Source organism: Numenius arquata, chromosome 19 (genome assembly GCF_964106895.1).
Source record: "Numenius arquata chromosome 19, bNumArq3.hap1.1, whole genome shotgun sequence".
Taxonomy (NCBI): Eukaryota; Metazoa; Chordata; class Aves; order Charadriiformes; family Scolopacidae; genus Numenius; species Numenius arquata.
Window position 1 is genome coordinate 275,345 of NC_133594.1, and position 17,820 is coordinate 293,164.

Below are 17,820 nucleotides of genomic sequence, written 5' to 3' on the forward strand. Positions count from 1 at the left end.
TTCCTGTAGTGAGGGGCCCAGAACTGAACACAGTACTCAAGGTGAGGCCTCACCAGTGCTGAGTATGGAAGCACCATCACTTCCCTACTCCTGCTGGCCACGCTGTTCCTGATACAGGCCAGGATGCTGTTGGCCTTCTTGGCCACCTGGGCACACTGCTGGTGTTACCCGTCCTCCTCCTCCTGCCCAGCTCTTAGGTGCTCTGAAGGCCCCATCTCTCCTGCCATCACCGGTCCCCAGCACAGGGACAGCCAAACCCTCCTCACCCACCAGCAATACACGTTTCTGCAAGGAGGTGGCAAAGCTCAGAGCTGTCTGCAGGCCCTGAGGTCTGCAACCCAGCTGGAGCCCAGAGCAGGCAGCCTGGAAGGCACAGATCAGCAGTTCAAGGCTCTAGCCTCCATCCTAATTAAGGCCAATTAAGTTGGCAGAGAATTAGGACGTGCTGGAAAGAACTTGCAAACGAAGCACTGGAGTCTCTCATGGCCGTGGTGGCCCCAGAGCACCCTTATAAAAGCAGAAATTTGCCATTTTTTTCGTGGGCAGTGAATACTCCCTGACGGTCCAGGGCACGCTCCATCCCGCCACTCGCCCCCAAACATGTCCGGGCAACCACCTGGAGAGGCGGCTGGAAATGCCGAAATTCTCCTTGAGAGCAACAGCAACCTCTTAGCCAAGACTGTAGAGTCTGCAGAGGACAGCTGAACAAAATCAGCTCCGAAATGCCAAAGCCTTAAATGTAGGTAAATACATGATTCAGGACACAGAGCAGTTTGACAAATAATTGCATCTTCCCATGCCGAGCGGTATAAAAGATGCAGCTGTTCTACCACCACAATTTACAGGGAAGGCATTTCTCCTGGAAGTAAGAGAACACTTAGTATATATTCTTAGCCAGATTGATTACCCCTATTTATATTGTAAACTAAGACAGCATGTACTAAAAAGCCATATAGTTAAACAGTTCCAGACTCCAGATCACGGGCAAGGGGTCAGTTTTATACCATACGATGCACAGTCTGCTGCATTTATTACAGATATCACAGAGTTTTAGGCAGTGTGGCTTTTTGTGTTTTCTTATTCTTGTGGCATTTCAACAACCATCAGGAAGAACGCTGCTATTTTATGGGATCTCCGGGAATTGGAGAATCCACAAGGTTTTTTAAAGGGTTTTTTTTTTTTTCAATAGCAAAGAAGCCAGCGTGTCACTCTGTAACAACTGCAATCTGTTCTCGGAACAATAAAACCACAAGACTGAACACAATATCTTATATCTGAATATATACATTTATCCTGAAGTAAGATCAGCCCATATTATGTCGATCCAATCTGCACGGTGTTACGTCAGTCTCCTCTACAGACAACCTGCACAGCTGGACAACCCTCATTTTCTCTATGTTACAGATAGAGTTTCAACAACCGACACCAGCTATGAGCAGAGGTCTCGAAAATGCTTTCTGGAGCGCTCTCTCAGGAGTCACTGCTCCTCCTACACCCCTTGTGCAGTTCCACTGGGCCAGGAGACCCCACCAGCTCGACCAAAGGGCACGGAGCCGGGCTCCGCTGAAGCGCTCAGCTGGCTTGTTTATTCCTAAGAGAAAGCTCCTTTTCTAGCTAGATTTGCAGTTTCTTTTTTTTCTCTCTTTAAACACTGATAAGATGAGAGATGTTGAAGTCGCAACTTGGTTTATATTACCGTTTTTGAAGGGATAGGTTTCAGCGTGTTACTGTAACAAATACAAGAGTGAAATTGGAAGAGATGGAGATTTGAGCTAACACAATTAAAACTTCTTCTTAAAAACAATCCACAGATATCCAGTGCCAAACACAATCTGGAGTCATCAACTAGCATGGACATGAATTAACCTAATAGCTTCTGAAAAAAATACAGTCCTAAAAAAAATCCTCCTATTAAAGTAATTAAGTGTTATCAGAATCACAGAGCCATAATTAAACACATTTTGTAATTAAAACAGCATGTGTCCTAGACAGAGAGCTCAGCAACAAAGAGAGCATAACCGTGATAGTCAATGCCAAAACACACGCCAAGCACCAAAAATCAGAAAAGCAGCCGAGTTTCTAGCACGCTGCAGACACAGGGCCTCTGCTCCCCTGGCTCAGCCAGCAGCACCTCTGGCGGGTGGGAGCACCCTCACGGCTCCTCTGGCTTTGCCAGGTGCTGCCAAAGCTCAGGCAGAAATCTTGGGAACCAAGTACGAGACACCAAGTGCAAGGCCCAAAAAGCCGTGGCGGTGCCTGAGCCAGCAGGAACCTGAGCTCCAACAAGCCTTGTCCTACCTGGCAGCGGCTGAAGATATCGGCCAGGGACACTTGAACGTTGAAGTGCTTCAGAACCTGCAGGGCCTGTTCTTTTGCCTTTTCTGAACAGTTCACAGAGAAACACCTTCCTTCTCCTACCTGGGACTGGAGCTTCAAAAGACAAGCGGTAGAAGACAATAAATGAGGCACTCCATGCATCATGATCCGTGGGGTTTTTCCTACTACACCTGGTTTGGCTTTAATTACAAATAATATTTGGAGTTAGTGTTTACAGTCTAAATTTTGATCTAACAAGCACAACTGTCAATGTAACACTCAGCCACTGCTGCAAAAGCTCTGAGACTACTGAAGCACCAAAGCATTTTATATATGTATCTGAAACATGACTGCCCAAGTCCCCTTCAACTTATGGCTTGGTGGGGTGGTACTGACAGGGGCAGCAAGAGGAAACCAAATTTAATCACAGTATTCACATGAGAGCTGGCCAGATCACACACAGTATGCAAAAGCACGATGATGGAGATGACGTCCGATGACAGTTTTACCACTTCAACCCTTCTAGTGTATACACCACTTCACCTGGAGTTCACTCATGGCCAATGAATTTGAAGTGGCTGATGTGGACAGGCCCTTGATGTTTGTCCCGCATTTAGCAGAGAAACCTGTATCTGGGAACAAGCGCTGGGGTTCCCGACACATCTTTGTGAACACGATGGGTACTCACAGCGAGGTGGGATCCGCTGCATGGAAGTGAAGGCTCTGAGCAGAGTCCTCGCGTGGGGCACACAAAGGCAAAGGAACAAAGGGAACCAGACATTTCCCAGGACAGTATCGAACACTGGGAAGCAGCGATTTTCCTTTTGCAATTTCTACACAGCACTTTGAAGTTAAGGCTTTGCCAAATAAGATTGTGCTGGATGCTGAATTACCCATTACATCAATCGCAGTCTGGGTGAGGAACCTGCAGCGTGGCACGTCTGCTCTGGCCTCGCTGTGTCACCACGAGGGGAGCGTTCTTCAGCGCTCAGCCATTACGTAGGAAATCAGCAACCCACATTCTGCTAATGTTCCAACTAGCTACTTGGGTTGTTTGGAGTTTTTATATTCAATTTGTACCAAAGAAGTCCTGCCCTGGCTGATGTGTGTAATTCAGAACAGTTTCACTCTTCAAAATGAGCTTTTGGGCAGTAAAAGAGCGCAAAGCCCTGCAGCAGGCACCGTAACATTGCAACCGCTGGCTCCACAGGTTCGGCACATTCCCACCAACACTCTGTTTTGAAGTGTGTCTCGTGAAGGGCTCTGAACATCTGGTGCGGAGGGTAAGGCTGGGGTTTGCTTTGGTTTTTCTGCGTATCTATAGGAACACGAAACCTCTACAGCTTCCAGCAGGACCCATGCTTGATGGCTCCTATTCTCTGCCTTCCAAGCCTGAAGGAACATCTTTAAGTTTTGAAACTATGTCAGTGTGGAGCCAGTCAGTAAACAAGAATCTTTGTGATAAAGAGCATGGGAATTGAGCTGCCTTTCACCTGCCAGTGAGGCCAAACAGAAACACTTTGTTCTGGATTGCTTGGCTTGATTTCCACCCCCGCCCCCAAAGGAGAGCAGTCACTCTCCCCACCGATGCATGGAGCATAAAACAAATCTCACCCTGAGCTTTGGTCATTCAGAACAGCAAACCTCTCAAGACCCTTAATGTAGTTTTTAGTGCAGAAAACATGAAAACAGCCAAGCCAGCTGTTGCATTCACATCTGACTTTTCCTCTTCGCTACACTGCACATCCCAGACCACGCAATGATACAATGCCAGAAAAATGCCAGAAGCTCTGAACACTTACAGTCTGATATGGGAGTCCAGAGGTTAAAATGACTCTTCCTTCCTGTCGGGCAATCTGGAAAAAACAGTAAAAATCATAATGAACATGGGCTGAAGTTACACTGGATTCAAGCTTTCAGTCAAAGCAGAGACCATGAACTGGCGATATCGAGTCTTTCCAGCATCGACACGCACTAGGCCAAGAGCATCTGGGTCTGGTTCAACAGCAGCTCAAGGTATCACTCGCTCACTGTATGTCCCCTCCCTGCCAACACCCGCCTTGCCTCGCATGTGCTGGAACAAGCTACTCCTGCATCTGCACTGCAGATGGCCCAGGGAACCAATCCACCTTGAAATAACCCTATCAAAATCCTTTCTCTCTTCTTTTTTTTTTTTTTTTTCTTAACCCAGACAATTTCTGTTTCCCCAGTCTGGTTCACAAAGCAGCAAGCAGTTCTGTTCGCACAGCAATGCACAGGGGAGGAAGGAAAAAATAACCTAAGCAGGTAATTCCAGCAAAAAAATGTACCATTAAATGTGTCTGCAAACTTCATAGGCATTAGCAGAACGATGCTCACTCTGCTCCTTAAAGATAAGACGGTGTTACTCTCCCAGCAGCCCAAGAGCAGACATACAGAAATTATGCACCTTTCCAGGCTGCAAAGAACATCTCCTTTAGAGTTTATCACCTCCTGACTCGCAGTGCTTTTATCAGAGGTCTTGTCCTTCAAGGGAAAGGTCTGCGCTGCATTATCAGGGGACTCGTTACCCGCGCTTCTGACCTTTGCAATAGCGTAAGAGACGCTTTCAAATGGTTTGGTGCCAAAAGGAGAAACTAAATCTGGAACTGTAATTCTTCACAAGGATGAAAGTGTGACTGATCTTCATATGATTAAATGACATCGCTCCCTCCCAGCCCTTCACCCCCTCCTGCAGGAGGGAAAGAGTTTCATGGCCATAGCAATGGGAGGATTCCCATGTGAACCAGCGCTTCAGCTCTGCTGGTGCTGACAAGAGATTGGCACTTCGAGGTAGGCATGAGGTTATTTCTCTTCTCTGGCTTGGATTCTCTTGGAAGCCCTTGTATTTTTCACTGTTTCCAGATGTGTGTCACGGAGGTCTCTCTTCTGGATCAGAGTTTCAGAAGCTCTCTCTGGATCACTCTTTAGCCCTGGCAGGAGGACACATTTGGGATCAGAGTCCTCCTGCACTTCCCAGACAGTCTGACACCACCCAGCACAGCCAGGGAACACCGAAAAAAAAACAAACCAAGAGTTTTAAACTCTGGCTTGGATACCTATTCTCTTAAGACCCACCGGACCTAAGGCTCTGAAGACACAGACTCCCCATCCAGTCAACCAAGCAACCCTTTTTTTCCTGTCTTGACCTTTCAGGTAGCCGCTTCCCTCCCTTTTTTTTTTTTTTGTGAAGTCACTCTTTGGCTGCCAGTTCTGCATGGAGAAAGCGATTGGCAGCAACTTCTAAAGCATCTTCCTACAGGCAAAATTACCGGATTTCTTCCAAAATCAACCCTCTCTCTCAATAAAGGAAAAAACCTCCAAGAACAGGAACCTTAAAGTGGCAGCAGAGACACCCTGTGCTGCACGCGATCCTGCTACTCGCCGTTTGGGTGACTGAACAGCCCCGACGACAAACCCAGCCTGACAGCACATCAGCGAGAGAAGCCCAGCAAGGCAACAGCAAAAGTTCACCACAGTGATTTGCCGACAAGGGAAAAGAGATGTGAAATTCCTTCAGACCCATGTGTGCTTCAGGGTAAGTCTGAGGATTTCACAGCTGGAACACTCCATTCTGACTTCCTGCATCCAGGGTTAATTAGTTCAAGCTTGATAAATCCCCTTATCTAAATGGCTCTGCAGAGACAGGCAAAGAACATCAAATAAAAAGGAGAAAAGCAGTAACTCTTCCAGCATGTTTTTCCGCCTCTGGAACAAGGACTGGGAGAAGCACGCAGCGCCAGGAAAGCCATGTGATAGCACACATCTGACTGAAACCACCGAGGATGCGTGCTGGAGAAAAGGGCACAACTCCTTCTTCTTGTCTGAAAGAACTCGTGGAAGGCAGCACTGGGACCGGGCGGGAGACGTGCTCGGAGATGCAAATAAAAGGAAAAGAGCGACCAGAGCAGCATGCTGGGGTGGGTGTCAGAAACCTGTGCTCCATCCCAAGTGCTGCAGAGAGGGCACTGGCCTCAGTTTCACAATCTATTAAAAAGATAATATCAACTTCCTCTGGAAAAGGCTTAGACCTTCTGGATAGAAAGCACTCCCTAATAACTCAGTATTATTATTTAGCCCTTAACATGCCTGTCTGTTCGGCCAACTGTCATCCTGCAGAGATGAAGGAACTCAGATGAATTACTGTGAGAGAGACCTGGAAGGGCAACGACTGAGGAGAGAGGGCAGACAGAGCCCCTGTGTTTCGAAGCCAGCACCAGCGGCAGAATGATTCGTGACAACCTAAAGCATCCTGAATTAAGGCCAAAGAAGGTTTCAAGAAACAGCAGCACAAGGCTTTAGCTTTGTCATTTAAAATTTGCCTAAGGCCGTGCATGACACACCTTGGGCAATGCTACACATCCTGGAAGAGGCAAACTGCAGTGCTCCCTCTGGAAGGCAGTGATCCAGGCAAAGCCGTGACCCCCCTGCAGCTGCAGAGGAGAACTAGTGATCCTGAGCCGAGGCCAGCAAGGTCCCAGTCAGACAGAAAGGGAAGGGACAGAAAGCATCTATCTGCTCCAGGATGCGTGCTGGAAAAGCACCCAGACAAGGAGCTACTAGAGAAGTGGATCACAAGCCTCAATCCAACCCTAGCCCCTACCTGCTATCTCAGACTCTCTTAAAACAGACAGTAATCCAAGAGTTTAACAGTTCTGAACACACTCAGTCCTGCAGCGCACTTGCTGTGCTGCTGGTATTTCAACCCAGACATCTCTTCAGCATTCCTGAAAACCGTAAATTGCACAGAATTATGGCATGATTTCGTAAAGTGGCCTTGAGTACCAGACCAAACCCATCGATTCTATTTTGGTTCTTAATGCAGACCCATTTGTATCAAGGTGTCCAATGAAAGACATTCTCCTCCTGCTGACTAAATATCAAAAGCAAAGTCTTGATCTTAAAGGCAGAAGAGTTCTTCATCTATCCTCTGTGAATTTACTCCACAGACTGGTGGGGAGGTAAAAAGACTAGCAAACTTGAAGACTGTGGTTTACATCAAAAATATGGAAAAAGAGATTCAAAGCTGAGACGAGATCAGAGATTAGATTCCCCCATTACATGAAGCTCTGCTCACTGCAGTAGTAGAAGTCCCCTTTGTGTTCCATGGCCCCAAACCAGTCCAGCGCAATTTAGATCCAGGTGCGCATTGCTCCGACTAGCTCCTGAGATCCATCCAAGCCTGGCCCTCCTCTCCGACTCGCTCCTTCACCTGGAGGTTTGGGGAAGTAGGTGTAACCTTCCAAGGAACCTTCTACACCATGGGAGCTGCAGGAAGCCAGTTCTACCAGCCTTCTGGTAATTATCACACTTCAAAAGACACCAAGTTTGCCTTCGTGTGCAAATTATTCTTAGAGATGAGGATTATTTTGAAGACCAACAGCACAGTCCATTAAAAAAATAAAACAAACCAACCCACAACTCAACTGAAGGGGCTTTGAGATTCCACCAAGACTCTTCTTAGAAATTAGTGACCAAAGAAACTACCAACATTGTCTTACAAGCTTCTGCTCCACTCCTGAAGTTCAACATTGTAAGATCTACTGTAGTCACCTCAGGCTGGTGGGTGAACCTTTAGGTTAGTGAGAGAAGCATCCACTACTCTACCTGATTCTGCAAAATTTCAGAGAAAAGAGAAACATTCATTGAAACTTTCCCACTTCCTTCCAATTATCCATCTAGAAGGCCCAAAAGACAGGTTTAAGATTCTCTGCAAAGAGAAGTTTGCAAGAAGACAAGCTGGAAGACCTGGCTAGAAACACAACAGGCATAGAACATGATTCAAATAAAAAAAAAGTATTCATTTGAAATAACATGTTGCTTATAGGAGTAAGCGCAAATGCAAAGGGTGGGTTACCCCAGTAACAGCAGCTGCACATGCAGAAGGATGCTGATGAGAGAGACCGAATCTCTGTGCTCTTTACCAGATGGAGTCATTCTTTACCCTGGGATGGAGTCAGAAGCCATCAGTGATCCCTACAGCCCTTCTCCAGAGAGGTCTCCCCATTCTACAAACGGTGGGGAGCCCAGCTTGGGCCTGAGCCCTCCAGAAGGGCCTCCTCCCCACGGAGTGGGATGGGAGCGGTGCTGCCGGGCAGGGACACGGCAGGGACAGCATGTGGTGAGTCCCCTGGCTCTCGATGCACAGGCTGCTGCAGTCAGATAAAGGAGCTCGTCCAGCACATCTGGTGCGAATCTCAGCCCCCGGCTGCAAACCTGCTTTGCCAAACACTTGTGTGCATCGTGCCCCAGCAGCTCGGATACAAACCCAACACGGTGACAATGTCACTGCCACCCCACCGAATGAGACTTGGAAAACGACACAGCACCTGTATTTGGACACAAAGCTGCTCTTCCCAGAGAGGCTCATGAACAGAGGCTAAAATGTTTTTGTAAGGATGGACTGTGAGCTCTTTCCCTTCAACACGAGGGCAGACTTAACCAGAGAAATTTTCAGCACAAATTTCTACTATTTTTCCATTTTTAAAGATTTTCTGTGTCTGCACTTACGGCACTTAACTTTTATTCAGTTACTTCTCCAGTCAACTCCTAATTAAATGGCATCATTATATTCCCAGAATGCAAACTGGTGTCATCTCACAGCAGCTAAGAACGGGCGAGCAGGGAATACACAGGCTCGTGGTGTCAGAGGTCCTGCTCTCACGGGCCGGCAGACCTGAGACTGCACATCTGGCATGACAACTGCTGTCCAAGATAAACCTGCCATGACAACTGCTGTCCAAGATAAACCTGCCATGACAACTGCTGTCCAAGATAAAACATTTAGCCAATAAGAGCAGCACAACACAGAGCAGTACCCAGGACACTTCAAGTGTCAACCCTGGGAATGGGGTTTTTCAAACCAATTCAAACCAATTACAAACCGATTACAGCCACCAATTAGGCATTAGTCTAAAAGAAAAAAACAAAAAAAAATCCTTAGCTGCCCAAGCACAACCTACAAAGCTTTTAAGTTTGATCTCAAATAACAGAGGGTGAAGGACAAGACCCAGTGGCCTACTAATACCTGAAGTCACTTTAACAAGCAACAAGAATGAGAACACCAAGGAGCAAATGCCCAGTGATTCAGGAGTTCTCGGCACCTGGAGATGTGTAATATGGCTGATAAATCATTTTACTGAAATGACTTTAATGAAGACCAAACACTAACTCTTAGGTGTTCCTGGAGACGCTAGTTTGAGACCATGTTGGGACAACCCCCGAATTCCCTGTCTTGTACTCAGTGACACCAGGATCCAAACCTTTCTCCTGGCCTTTGCAATAACATTTACAAGTTTTTGGGCGTAGCGTGGTCAATACTCAACTCTTCTCAAATCAGGACTAGCCAGATATAAAGCAGGGTGGGAGGAGTCTATTTTTATCTTTGGTTATCCAACCACAGATCAAAGGCTCTGCAATACAGTAACACTCCAAAGGCTTTTGATAGTGAAAGGATGTTTGTCCGGTCACCATAGAGAAAGCAATGTCAAACATCCTGTCCGTAGCATGATAAGGTATCGGGACGAGAAGTGGAGACGGGGCTCTGGGGGGAGGCAGTGAGAGCGAGTTTGTTTAAATGACTTGTGCAAGTTTGGCAGAGATGAGATATTAATTATTTCTGCAGAAGTTAGAGCCTGCTCAGGATGCAGGCCAAGCAGACATCTGAAGAGGAAACATCCTGTGCACCAGGCCGGGTGATCAGTGCACATTTGATAGCAGCTCACTGTGTGGGCTGGATATCTCCAGTTCTGGCCTAGGAGAAATATGTCTGAAATGAGGAAGCATGTGTCTCTCCTCTGAGAGGCAGGGGGTCAAAGCTGTTATGGGAGCCCAGATCAATGTTCATTGTCCCCACGCATGTCAGAGACTCTTCCTTTCCCAAACATTTCACTGCAAGTTGTGGCTGATCACCTTTGAGTCACTTCACAAGACGGCAGCCAGCCAGGACGTCATACGGCAAGTTACGATGGAAATTTCGCCTTTCATATTGAACAGCCATCTTTTGATTATGGTTCTGCTCAACTGACCCAGGCACAAGGCAGGCAAACAGCTCCCCTGTTAGCCCCAAATGAGGTCTATTAGAAACCAGAGTGAATTTGGGGTTCCTTTCTCTGTTTTTTGTCTTGTTACCACCACCTCCCCACCAAAGACACTTGAGACCGCAGGTCACATCATTAGGCTCTGCTTGTGTTCTTCTAATGACTTGAACATCCCAGCTCTCAACGACACAAACACATGGACCCAAGTAAAGTTTGAGATCCCGGCGCTCTCTGCTCACCTCCCATCTCTTGGAAACGAAGAACCAAGCTCACACCCCGCCGTAGGCACCGGATAACCCCAGCTGACAGGCGGCACAGCTTCTCAGGCCGGACCAGAGAACTGGGGCTCAGCACGGGCAGGGGCAGCCCCTGCCAACCCACCACCCGCTCGGCGCGAGGGAGGAACCAGCACAGGTACTCCCTAAGCAGCAGGTTTTCTCCAAGGAGCACAGGTGGGAGCCATGAACACACACAGACAGACCCTCCTGGGACTAACCTCAGCAGCTTTCCTGTGCTCATCCTCATTCTCCAGCATCCGGACATCCACCCCGAGGCAGCGGAGGTAGCGCCCCAGGCCTTGCAGCATGTTATCGCAGACCACACTGAACTCCTTCGGGGAGATGGGAGCAGGGGGACGCGGGAGCTCCTTGTCAGCTCCCGTGCATTGCTGCGGAAAGGAGAGAGATCCGTAAGCAGCAGAACAGAAAGCTGACTTCCAGGGCATTTGTGTTTTGCCTCCCCGCATTCACCCGCCACGACAAACCCAACTGTCCCTTGCCACCCGTGTTACAGTTTCCCCCATGCTCTGCAACACCTCTAGTGCCTCCTTCGTGTCTTTCTACATGGCCCACCTCCCACTAGGGCAGGAAGCAGCACGTGATGGGGCCAATTCTTCATTAGCCATTCACCCTCTGGCCAGCTGGCCACCCAACCGGGGGTTCTGCAGCCTTTCCCTGGAGAAATGCCAACCTGGCCTTCCATGCTCTACAGACATTGATTTTCACGAAGTCACTGCTATTCCCCTGTCGAATTAGATGCAATTGATATATATGTGCCAAAGTTATGAATTGGGAAGGGGATCTGACAGAGAGAGGGAGAAACAGGTAGATGAAGCAACCACATCAGCTTTCTTATCTTCGGAAGCTTTAAAATAGGCAGTGCCTGAATTCTGTTTATTTTATTTCAAACATCTGCTGCTGGGGGAGTTCCTGCAGTTGGAGACTTTGTCGTTGGGAGGCTCCCAGAAGTACAATAGCTAAATTCATGGAGAAGGGAAGTTATTAAGGAACCTCCAATGTTCAGCTTTTCCTCCAGGAACTTGCATCAGGTGGGATGAGTGAAGGACACGGGCACCACCTCTGCAGGGTGACGCTGCCTCTGGAACCAGAGTTCCTGCAGCTTTGCAATGAGCTCTGCAGGGCTGACCATGGGCACACCATGGAGATACACCCGAACTGACTCAGAACACACCGTGCAGATACACCTGGACTGACAGAGGGCACGCTGTGCAGATACACCCGAGCTGACCACGTGCACACTGTACAGACACACGCAGACTGACTCGGGACACACCGTGCAGATACAGCTGGACTGACCGAGGGAACGGGCTCAGCTCTGAGCTCAGTCCCTGTGACGATGCACGTCCCTGAAGCTGGTACACACACTCAAAGCCCCGCGGCACTGGGCAGACTGGACTGTCACCAGCTCCCACAAGGACCTTGGTGGATGCAGCGGGGACACCAGAGTGCTGTGATAAGGGTCAAGCTGAGCCTTCGATGCTGAGGGAGTTGGAAGACGCTAACCCTGTGCTGCTGTTGTTCGAACAGATGTAGAGGAGCAGCAGCTGGCCCTTAGCTAGTGTTTATTCAATGGCCAGCAATGTCATATGTAGCTTTTTTCTCACGTTTCATGCCAGCAGAGAGCAAAACGCTTATAAAGGAGAATAGTGTCATTAGCCCCACTTCAGATAGCGGACCAGGAAATGCTGGGAAAGAGCTTGGAGTCATGCAGGATGCAGAGTCAGAAGAAGTCTGCTTTGTTGAGTCCCAGTCCAGGTTTTACCAATTACCTCTCATTAATGAATCTGGCTGTACAGAACACAAAGATGACCCATGAGTTCACAAGGTAATTCAAGCCTGCAGTACTTACTTTTCCCCTCTCTGCAGCGGTCAGTGCGATCTGCTGTAACATACAATATTCCCAGGCACGCAGAGTGCTTAGGAAACGACCGAGCAGCTTTGTGTTATACTGCCTGGAGAAGACTAATGGGAAACTGTCCACTTACATACACTTGATAAGGAGGATCCTGAAAAGATGGCTATAATCAATAGCATCTCAGTCCAACCATGGAAGGAAGTATTGACTTCAGGAGCCAAATGCACATTTGGGACTGCTCAGAAGGATACACAGCCATAGTGTATCCACACAGCCAAGTTGCCAAGCCACTTTCCGTAGTATTTGAGAAGTCATGGCAGTCTGGTGAAGTTCCCACCGACTGGAAAAGGGGAAACATAACCCCCATTTTCAAAAAGGGAAAAAAGGAAGACCTGGGGAACTACAGGCCGGTCAGTCTCACCTCTATGCCCAGGAAGATCATGGAGCAGATCCTCCTGGAACCTCTGCTAAGGCACATGGAAAATAAGGAAGATATTGGTGACAGCCAACATGGCTTCACCAAGGGCAATTCATGCCTGACAAATCTGGTGGTCTTCCACAATGCTGCTACAGCATTGGTAGATAGGGGGAGAAAAACAGATGTCAACTACCTGGACTTCTGCATAGTGTTTGACACTGTCCCACATGACATCCTGGTCTCTAAACTGGAGAGACATGGATTTGATGGATGGGCCACTCAGTGGATCAGGAACCGGCTGGATGGCCACACTCAAAGTGTTGCGGCCAATGGCTCAATGTCCAAGTGGAAACCAGTGATGAGTGGCATTCCCCAGGGGTCGGTACTGGGACTAGGGCTGTTCAACATCTTTGTCGGAGACATGGACAGTGGGATTGAGTGCACCCTCAGCAAGTTTGCCAACGACACCAAGCTGTGTGGCACGGTCAACACGTTGGAGGGAAGGGATGCCATCCAGAGGGACCTGGACAGGCTTGAGAGGTGGGCCCATATGAACCTCATGAAGTTCAACCAGGCCGAGTGCAAGGTCCTGCATCTGGGTCAGGGCAATCCCAAGCACAACTCAGGCTGGGCAGAGAATGGATTGAGAGCAGCCCTGAGGAGAAGGACTTGGGGATCTTGGTGGATGAGAAGCTCAACATGAGCCAGCAACGTGCGCTGTTGGCCCAGAAAGCCTCCCACATCCTGGGCTGCATCAAAAGAAGTGTGGCCAGCAGAGCAAGGGAGGTGATTCTGCCCCTCTACTCTGCTCCTGTGAGACCCCACCGGGAGTATTGTGTCCAGCTCTGGAGTCCTCAGCACAGGAAGGACATGGACCTGTTGGAGAGGGGCCAAAGGAGGCCACAAAAATGATCAGAGGACTGGAGCCCCTCTGCTGTGAGGACAGGCTGAGAGAGTTGGGGGGGTTCAGCCTGGAAAAGAGAAGGCTCTGGGGAGACCTCACAGCCCCTTCCAGTCCCTAAAGGAGCTTCAGGAAAGCTGGGGAGGGACTCCTGATCAGGGTGTGGAGTGACAGGACGAGGGGGAAGGTTTTACACTGAAAGAGGGGAGATGGAGATGAGATCTCAGGAAGAACTTCTTTGCTGTGAGGGTGGTGAGAGCCTGGCCCAGGTTGCCCAGAGAAGCTGTGGCTGCCCCATCCCTGGAGGGGTTCAAGGCCAGGTTGGAGGGGGCTTTGAGCAACCTGGTCTGGTGGGAGGTGTCCCTGCCCAGGGCAGGGGGTGGGACTGGATGGTCTTTAAGGTCCCTTCCAACCCAAACCATTCTATGATTCTATGATAGTGAGTCTTCTCATTTAATAAAAAGACCCTGGTTTTCTGCTAATGTTTTCATAGGTGCAGAAAAAAAACCAGATGGTTGCATCTTAAAAGTAAAAAGTCTATTACTAAGAGAAAGGGACATTCACGTTACAAGATATTTTAGCAGAGATGCACAGCTCCAAGTTATGGCCAGTGGAGTTTTAAGGCTCTGCCACAGCACACCTTGCAGGGGAGGCCATGGAGAAGCTGGTGGTGGCAGGGAGACAGAGACATGCTGTCAGCAGAAAAACTTTTTTGATTGATTGTTTTTAACCTTGCGGACCTCTCTGGACACTATAAAGGAGGAATTCCCAATGTGAAACCAAAGCGTAGAAGCTCAGTCAAAATCAAAAGTAAGGAAGTCAGAGTTCTGAAGCCTCATTGATGCAACATCTAGGCCCCAGAATTCAAACTCGCACCACTGAGGAAATGCGGAAGGAGCGTTTCTACCAGTAAGGTGAGCTGGGTTCTGCCCCAGAGATCTGCAACAACATCTTGCGAAGACAAATGAACCTAAAATTTCAGGGAAAGCTGAAGCAAGGTACGCAAAAGAGAAAGCACATCTTACCAGTAAAGGGTTGAGGCAAGGGAGATGTTTCTGCAATAGTCCTGAGAACAGGCTGCAAACAGGCATGCCATGCATAACTAATGGTATGACTGAGAGACAAGGCAACATATGATTTGCAGGGGTCTTGAGCAACATGCAGCTCTTTGAAGATGTTTACAAACCTGTCCAGAAGGTGACGGTACTTCTTGTTTATTCAGCTGCTTCTTTGGCCTGGGTTTTAGGCTTGGTTTTCCCACCAGACTCTCGGTCAGGTCTGAGCTCAGACCAAAGCTTGCTGGATCCTTACAGAGTTTCTCATAGATCTCCAGCAAACAGTACGCATCTGAAGCTGAAAAAAATGGAGTAAGAGCCTCGGCTGGTTTCATTCAAATGTAAAACTGAGGCTTTCTTGATGCAAGGAAGAGCCCTCACCTTTGTAAATGCCACTGAACGCAAACAACCTGTGAAGCTCCAGCTCCCTAATGTCCTCCCCTGCACTTGTATGAGCACCACAACCCCGCACACCATCACAAGTCACAGCAGAGGAGCTCAAAAAGCGACCGGTCCTCTGCTGCCTCTGACTAACGTAATGCAAATTATAGTGTGCCTGTTTAAACCACCATGTACGATAGCTTCAGCCAACCCATTTTACACTCCATTGTCACTGAGCAGCGGCTTGCCCACGGTTTATTACCCTATCTCAGCTATGGGAAGGTAACTTCCCCATTAGATGTAGTATCTTAAAAAGTAATAACCGAGTTGTTTGCAATCACCTGCCCACACGCACTGCTGTGCGGCTTCTGTTCCTTGCAACGGGAACTGTCTAAGTCTCCAAGCCAGTTTTACAAGTCCTAGTGATTAACTTTTGTGGGAACTGTGTCAGCTTCAAGGATAGCTGAATTTAACAAAGGGCTGGTTCGCTTCAGTAGACTGTCCTTTGATGCCCCAGGAGAAGATTTAGACCCAGACTTCTGACTCTGGGGTAATCAGCAATAGACTCCTCCGGTCCCTCCACAGTACCAATTCTGTGCCGCAGTCTCTGACACTGTGTCTACCCATTTCTAACCCTGCTCTAACAAGTGCTTCGCTGTGACAAATGAAGACAGCGCTTGTTTCCCAGAAAGGCTGTGAAATGAGGCAGAAGGAAGTGGATTTTCTTCCCTTTAGTTACTGAGAGGAGTTTCCACTGAGGTGATGTTTCATCAGACAAAATCTGCAAAGCACAGGAATTCTTTCATAAGGGAAATAATGAATCACCGGACAGTTTAAACTTCAGCCATTAAAGCCATGTCCACAAAAGGACAAACATGCCCTGTGCTGGCTTCTCTGAACAGGAACTAATCTGCAAAGCCATTTTCTTTGTTTGCTACTTAACAATTTTCATGGCGACAGACAACAGACAAACACAGCCTGCAATGGGCAGTCTGCAGCACCTTGCCACAGACCAGACCTGCATAGAGGATCTGCTCCTCCCGGAGAGGCCGTTTCTCCCAGTTAGAGAGCTGCTCGGTTTTATCCAGAGGTTTCCCCAGCACATGCTGCACCAAGAGGCTGAGTCCTTTCTCCAGCTGCCTGAACCCTCTGTCCTCATAGCTCTGCTCCGGGGACAGGACATCGACCTTCTGGCCACACTTCTTCCAGTCAATGGAGCTCTTCTGCAGCTGATGGAAAGAAAAAGATATAAAACACATAGTTATAGAAGAACTTCTACACCACCTCCTATTCCAGTGGGTGGAGCCACACAGCAACCCTATCACTTTTATCTCTTGCCTGGCATATTGAATCCCGTTGTCTCAGACAAGGGCTGGGATGGCATTAGATATATATGGCGTCTGGGTATTTGTTTAACAAACACACTTGCTGGAAAGAAATCTTTTTCATAGCCAGGGAAGGAAAAAAAGTGCATTATCGTACAGCATTGCATGAGAGCGATGGGGCTGTGACTGACTTTGCAGACGTTTGCAGGGTGCTCAGCCATGAGGCTGGTGGACACCAACTCAATAAAAGAAGAGCAGCAGTAGTTCAGCACCTCTCTCCTGGTTCCAGTGAGAAAAGGTGTTCCTGTCATGCAGTGGGCAACAGCCTTTCTGCAGTTGCCATTTCTCAGGTTAAACTGAGGCAATGGCTGTTGGCAGGTACTTCAGACCCTGCAGCACCTCCCAGGTTAAACTATCATCAGTCCCAAAGATCTGGGTTCACCCCAACCCACAGCCTTACACACACTCTGCAAATTTTACCCATTAAAATGGTTGTCCTTAACATTTCTGCCAACTGCTGAAAACTGCTGTGTGCTCACCCAGAGATGGCTGTACTTCAGCTGAACAGCAACTCCTGTGCTGAACCCACCAACAGCCCTCCTGAAACATTACCAGTTCCCTACAGATCATTAACTCTATAATACCTGCTTCAATACTGCATGATCTTGGAACATCAGAGTGCCTGCAAGAATTTACTCTTACCGAGCTCAAGTATGACTTGTGCCCAGAAACACCATCCTAGCTGAAGGAAGCTATGTCTCCATTTCAACTGCTTTTTCACAGCTTTTATAAAGGCTATGAAAACGTTATCAGTATACCAAGCTCTTAACTTTTCAGTTGATGAAAACTAAATGCTTCTCCCATTATGTTATCCTTGAAACCACAAGTGGAAAAGGTCTATTAGCTCATTTAGCCATTTCCCGGCCAATACAGGATACAAAAGACAATGCTGTGAAGTCACGGCAGTTATCTACGAGCACACACAGGAGACAATTTTCCGTATCTTCACGTGTCCATGCTTACTTGTTTGTCTACTTTGAGAAGGTCCACCACACCTCGCGCTTGCTTATCCGTGTCTTTCAAAGCAGCGCATGTGGATGCAAGGCTGCTAAGGTCTCCAGACATCCCATAACCTGGAGGAAAAAGATCATACAGAAAAGCCCAGATCATACAGGTAGGAAAACTCAAATCACAGCTAATGCATTGCAGCTTT

At 48.1% G+C, this 17,820-nt stretch overlaps 1 protein-coding gene across 1 annotated transcript in view; it reads right to left on the reverse strand.

The window, feature by feature from the left end:
- Positions 1-17,820, reverse strand: part of EXD3 (exonuclease 3'-5' domain containing 3) — a 202,236-nt gene that overhangs the window by 130,171 nt on the left and 54,245 nt on the right. The window contains exons 14-19 of the mRNA XM_074161367.1: positions 17,631-17,740; positions 16,301-16,511; positions 15,033-15,199; positions 10,870-11,040; positions 4,119-4,172; positions 2,299-2,430 (exon numbers count right to left, since the gene is read on the reverse strand). Coding sequence (XP_074017468.1) covers positions 2,299-2,430; positions 4,119-4,172; positions 10,870-11,040; positions 15,033-15,199; positions 16,301-16,511; positions 17,631-17,740 — 845 coding nt within the window. The remainder of the gene's footprint in view (positions 1-2,298; positions 2,431-4,118; positions 4,173-10,869; positions 11,041-15,032; positions 15,200-16,300; positions 16,512-17,630; positions 17,741-17,820) is intronic.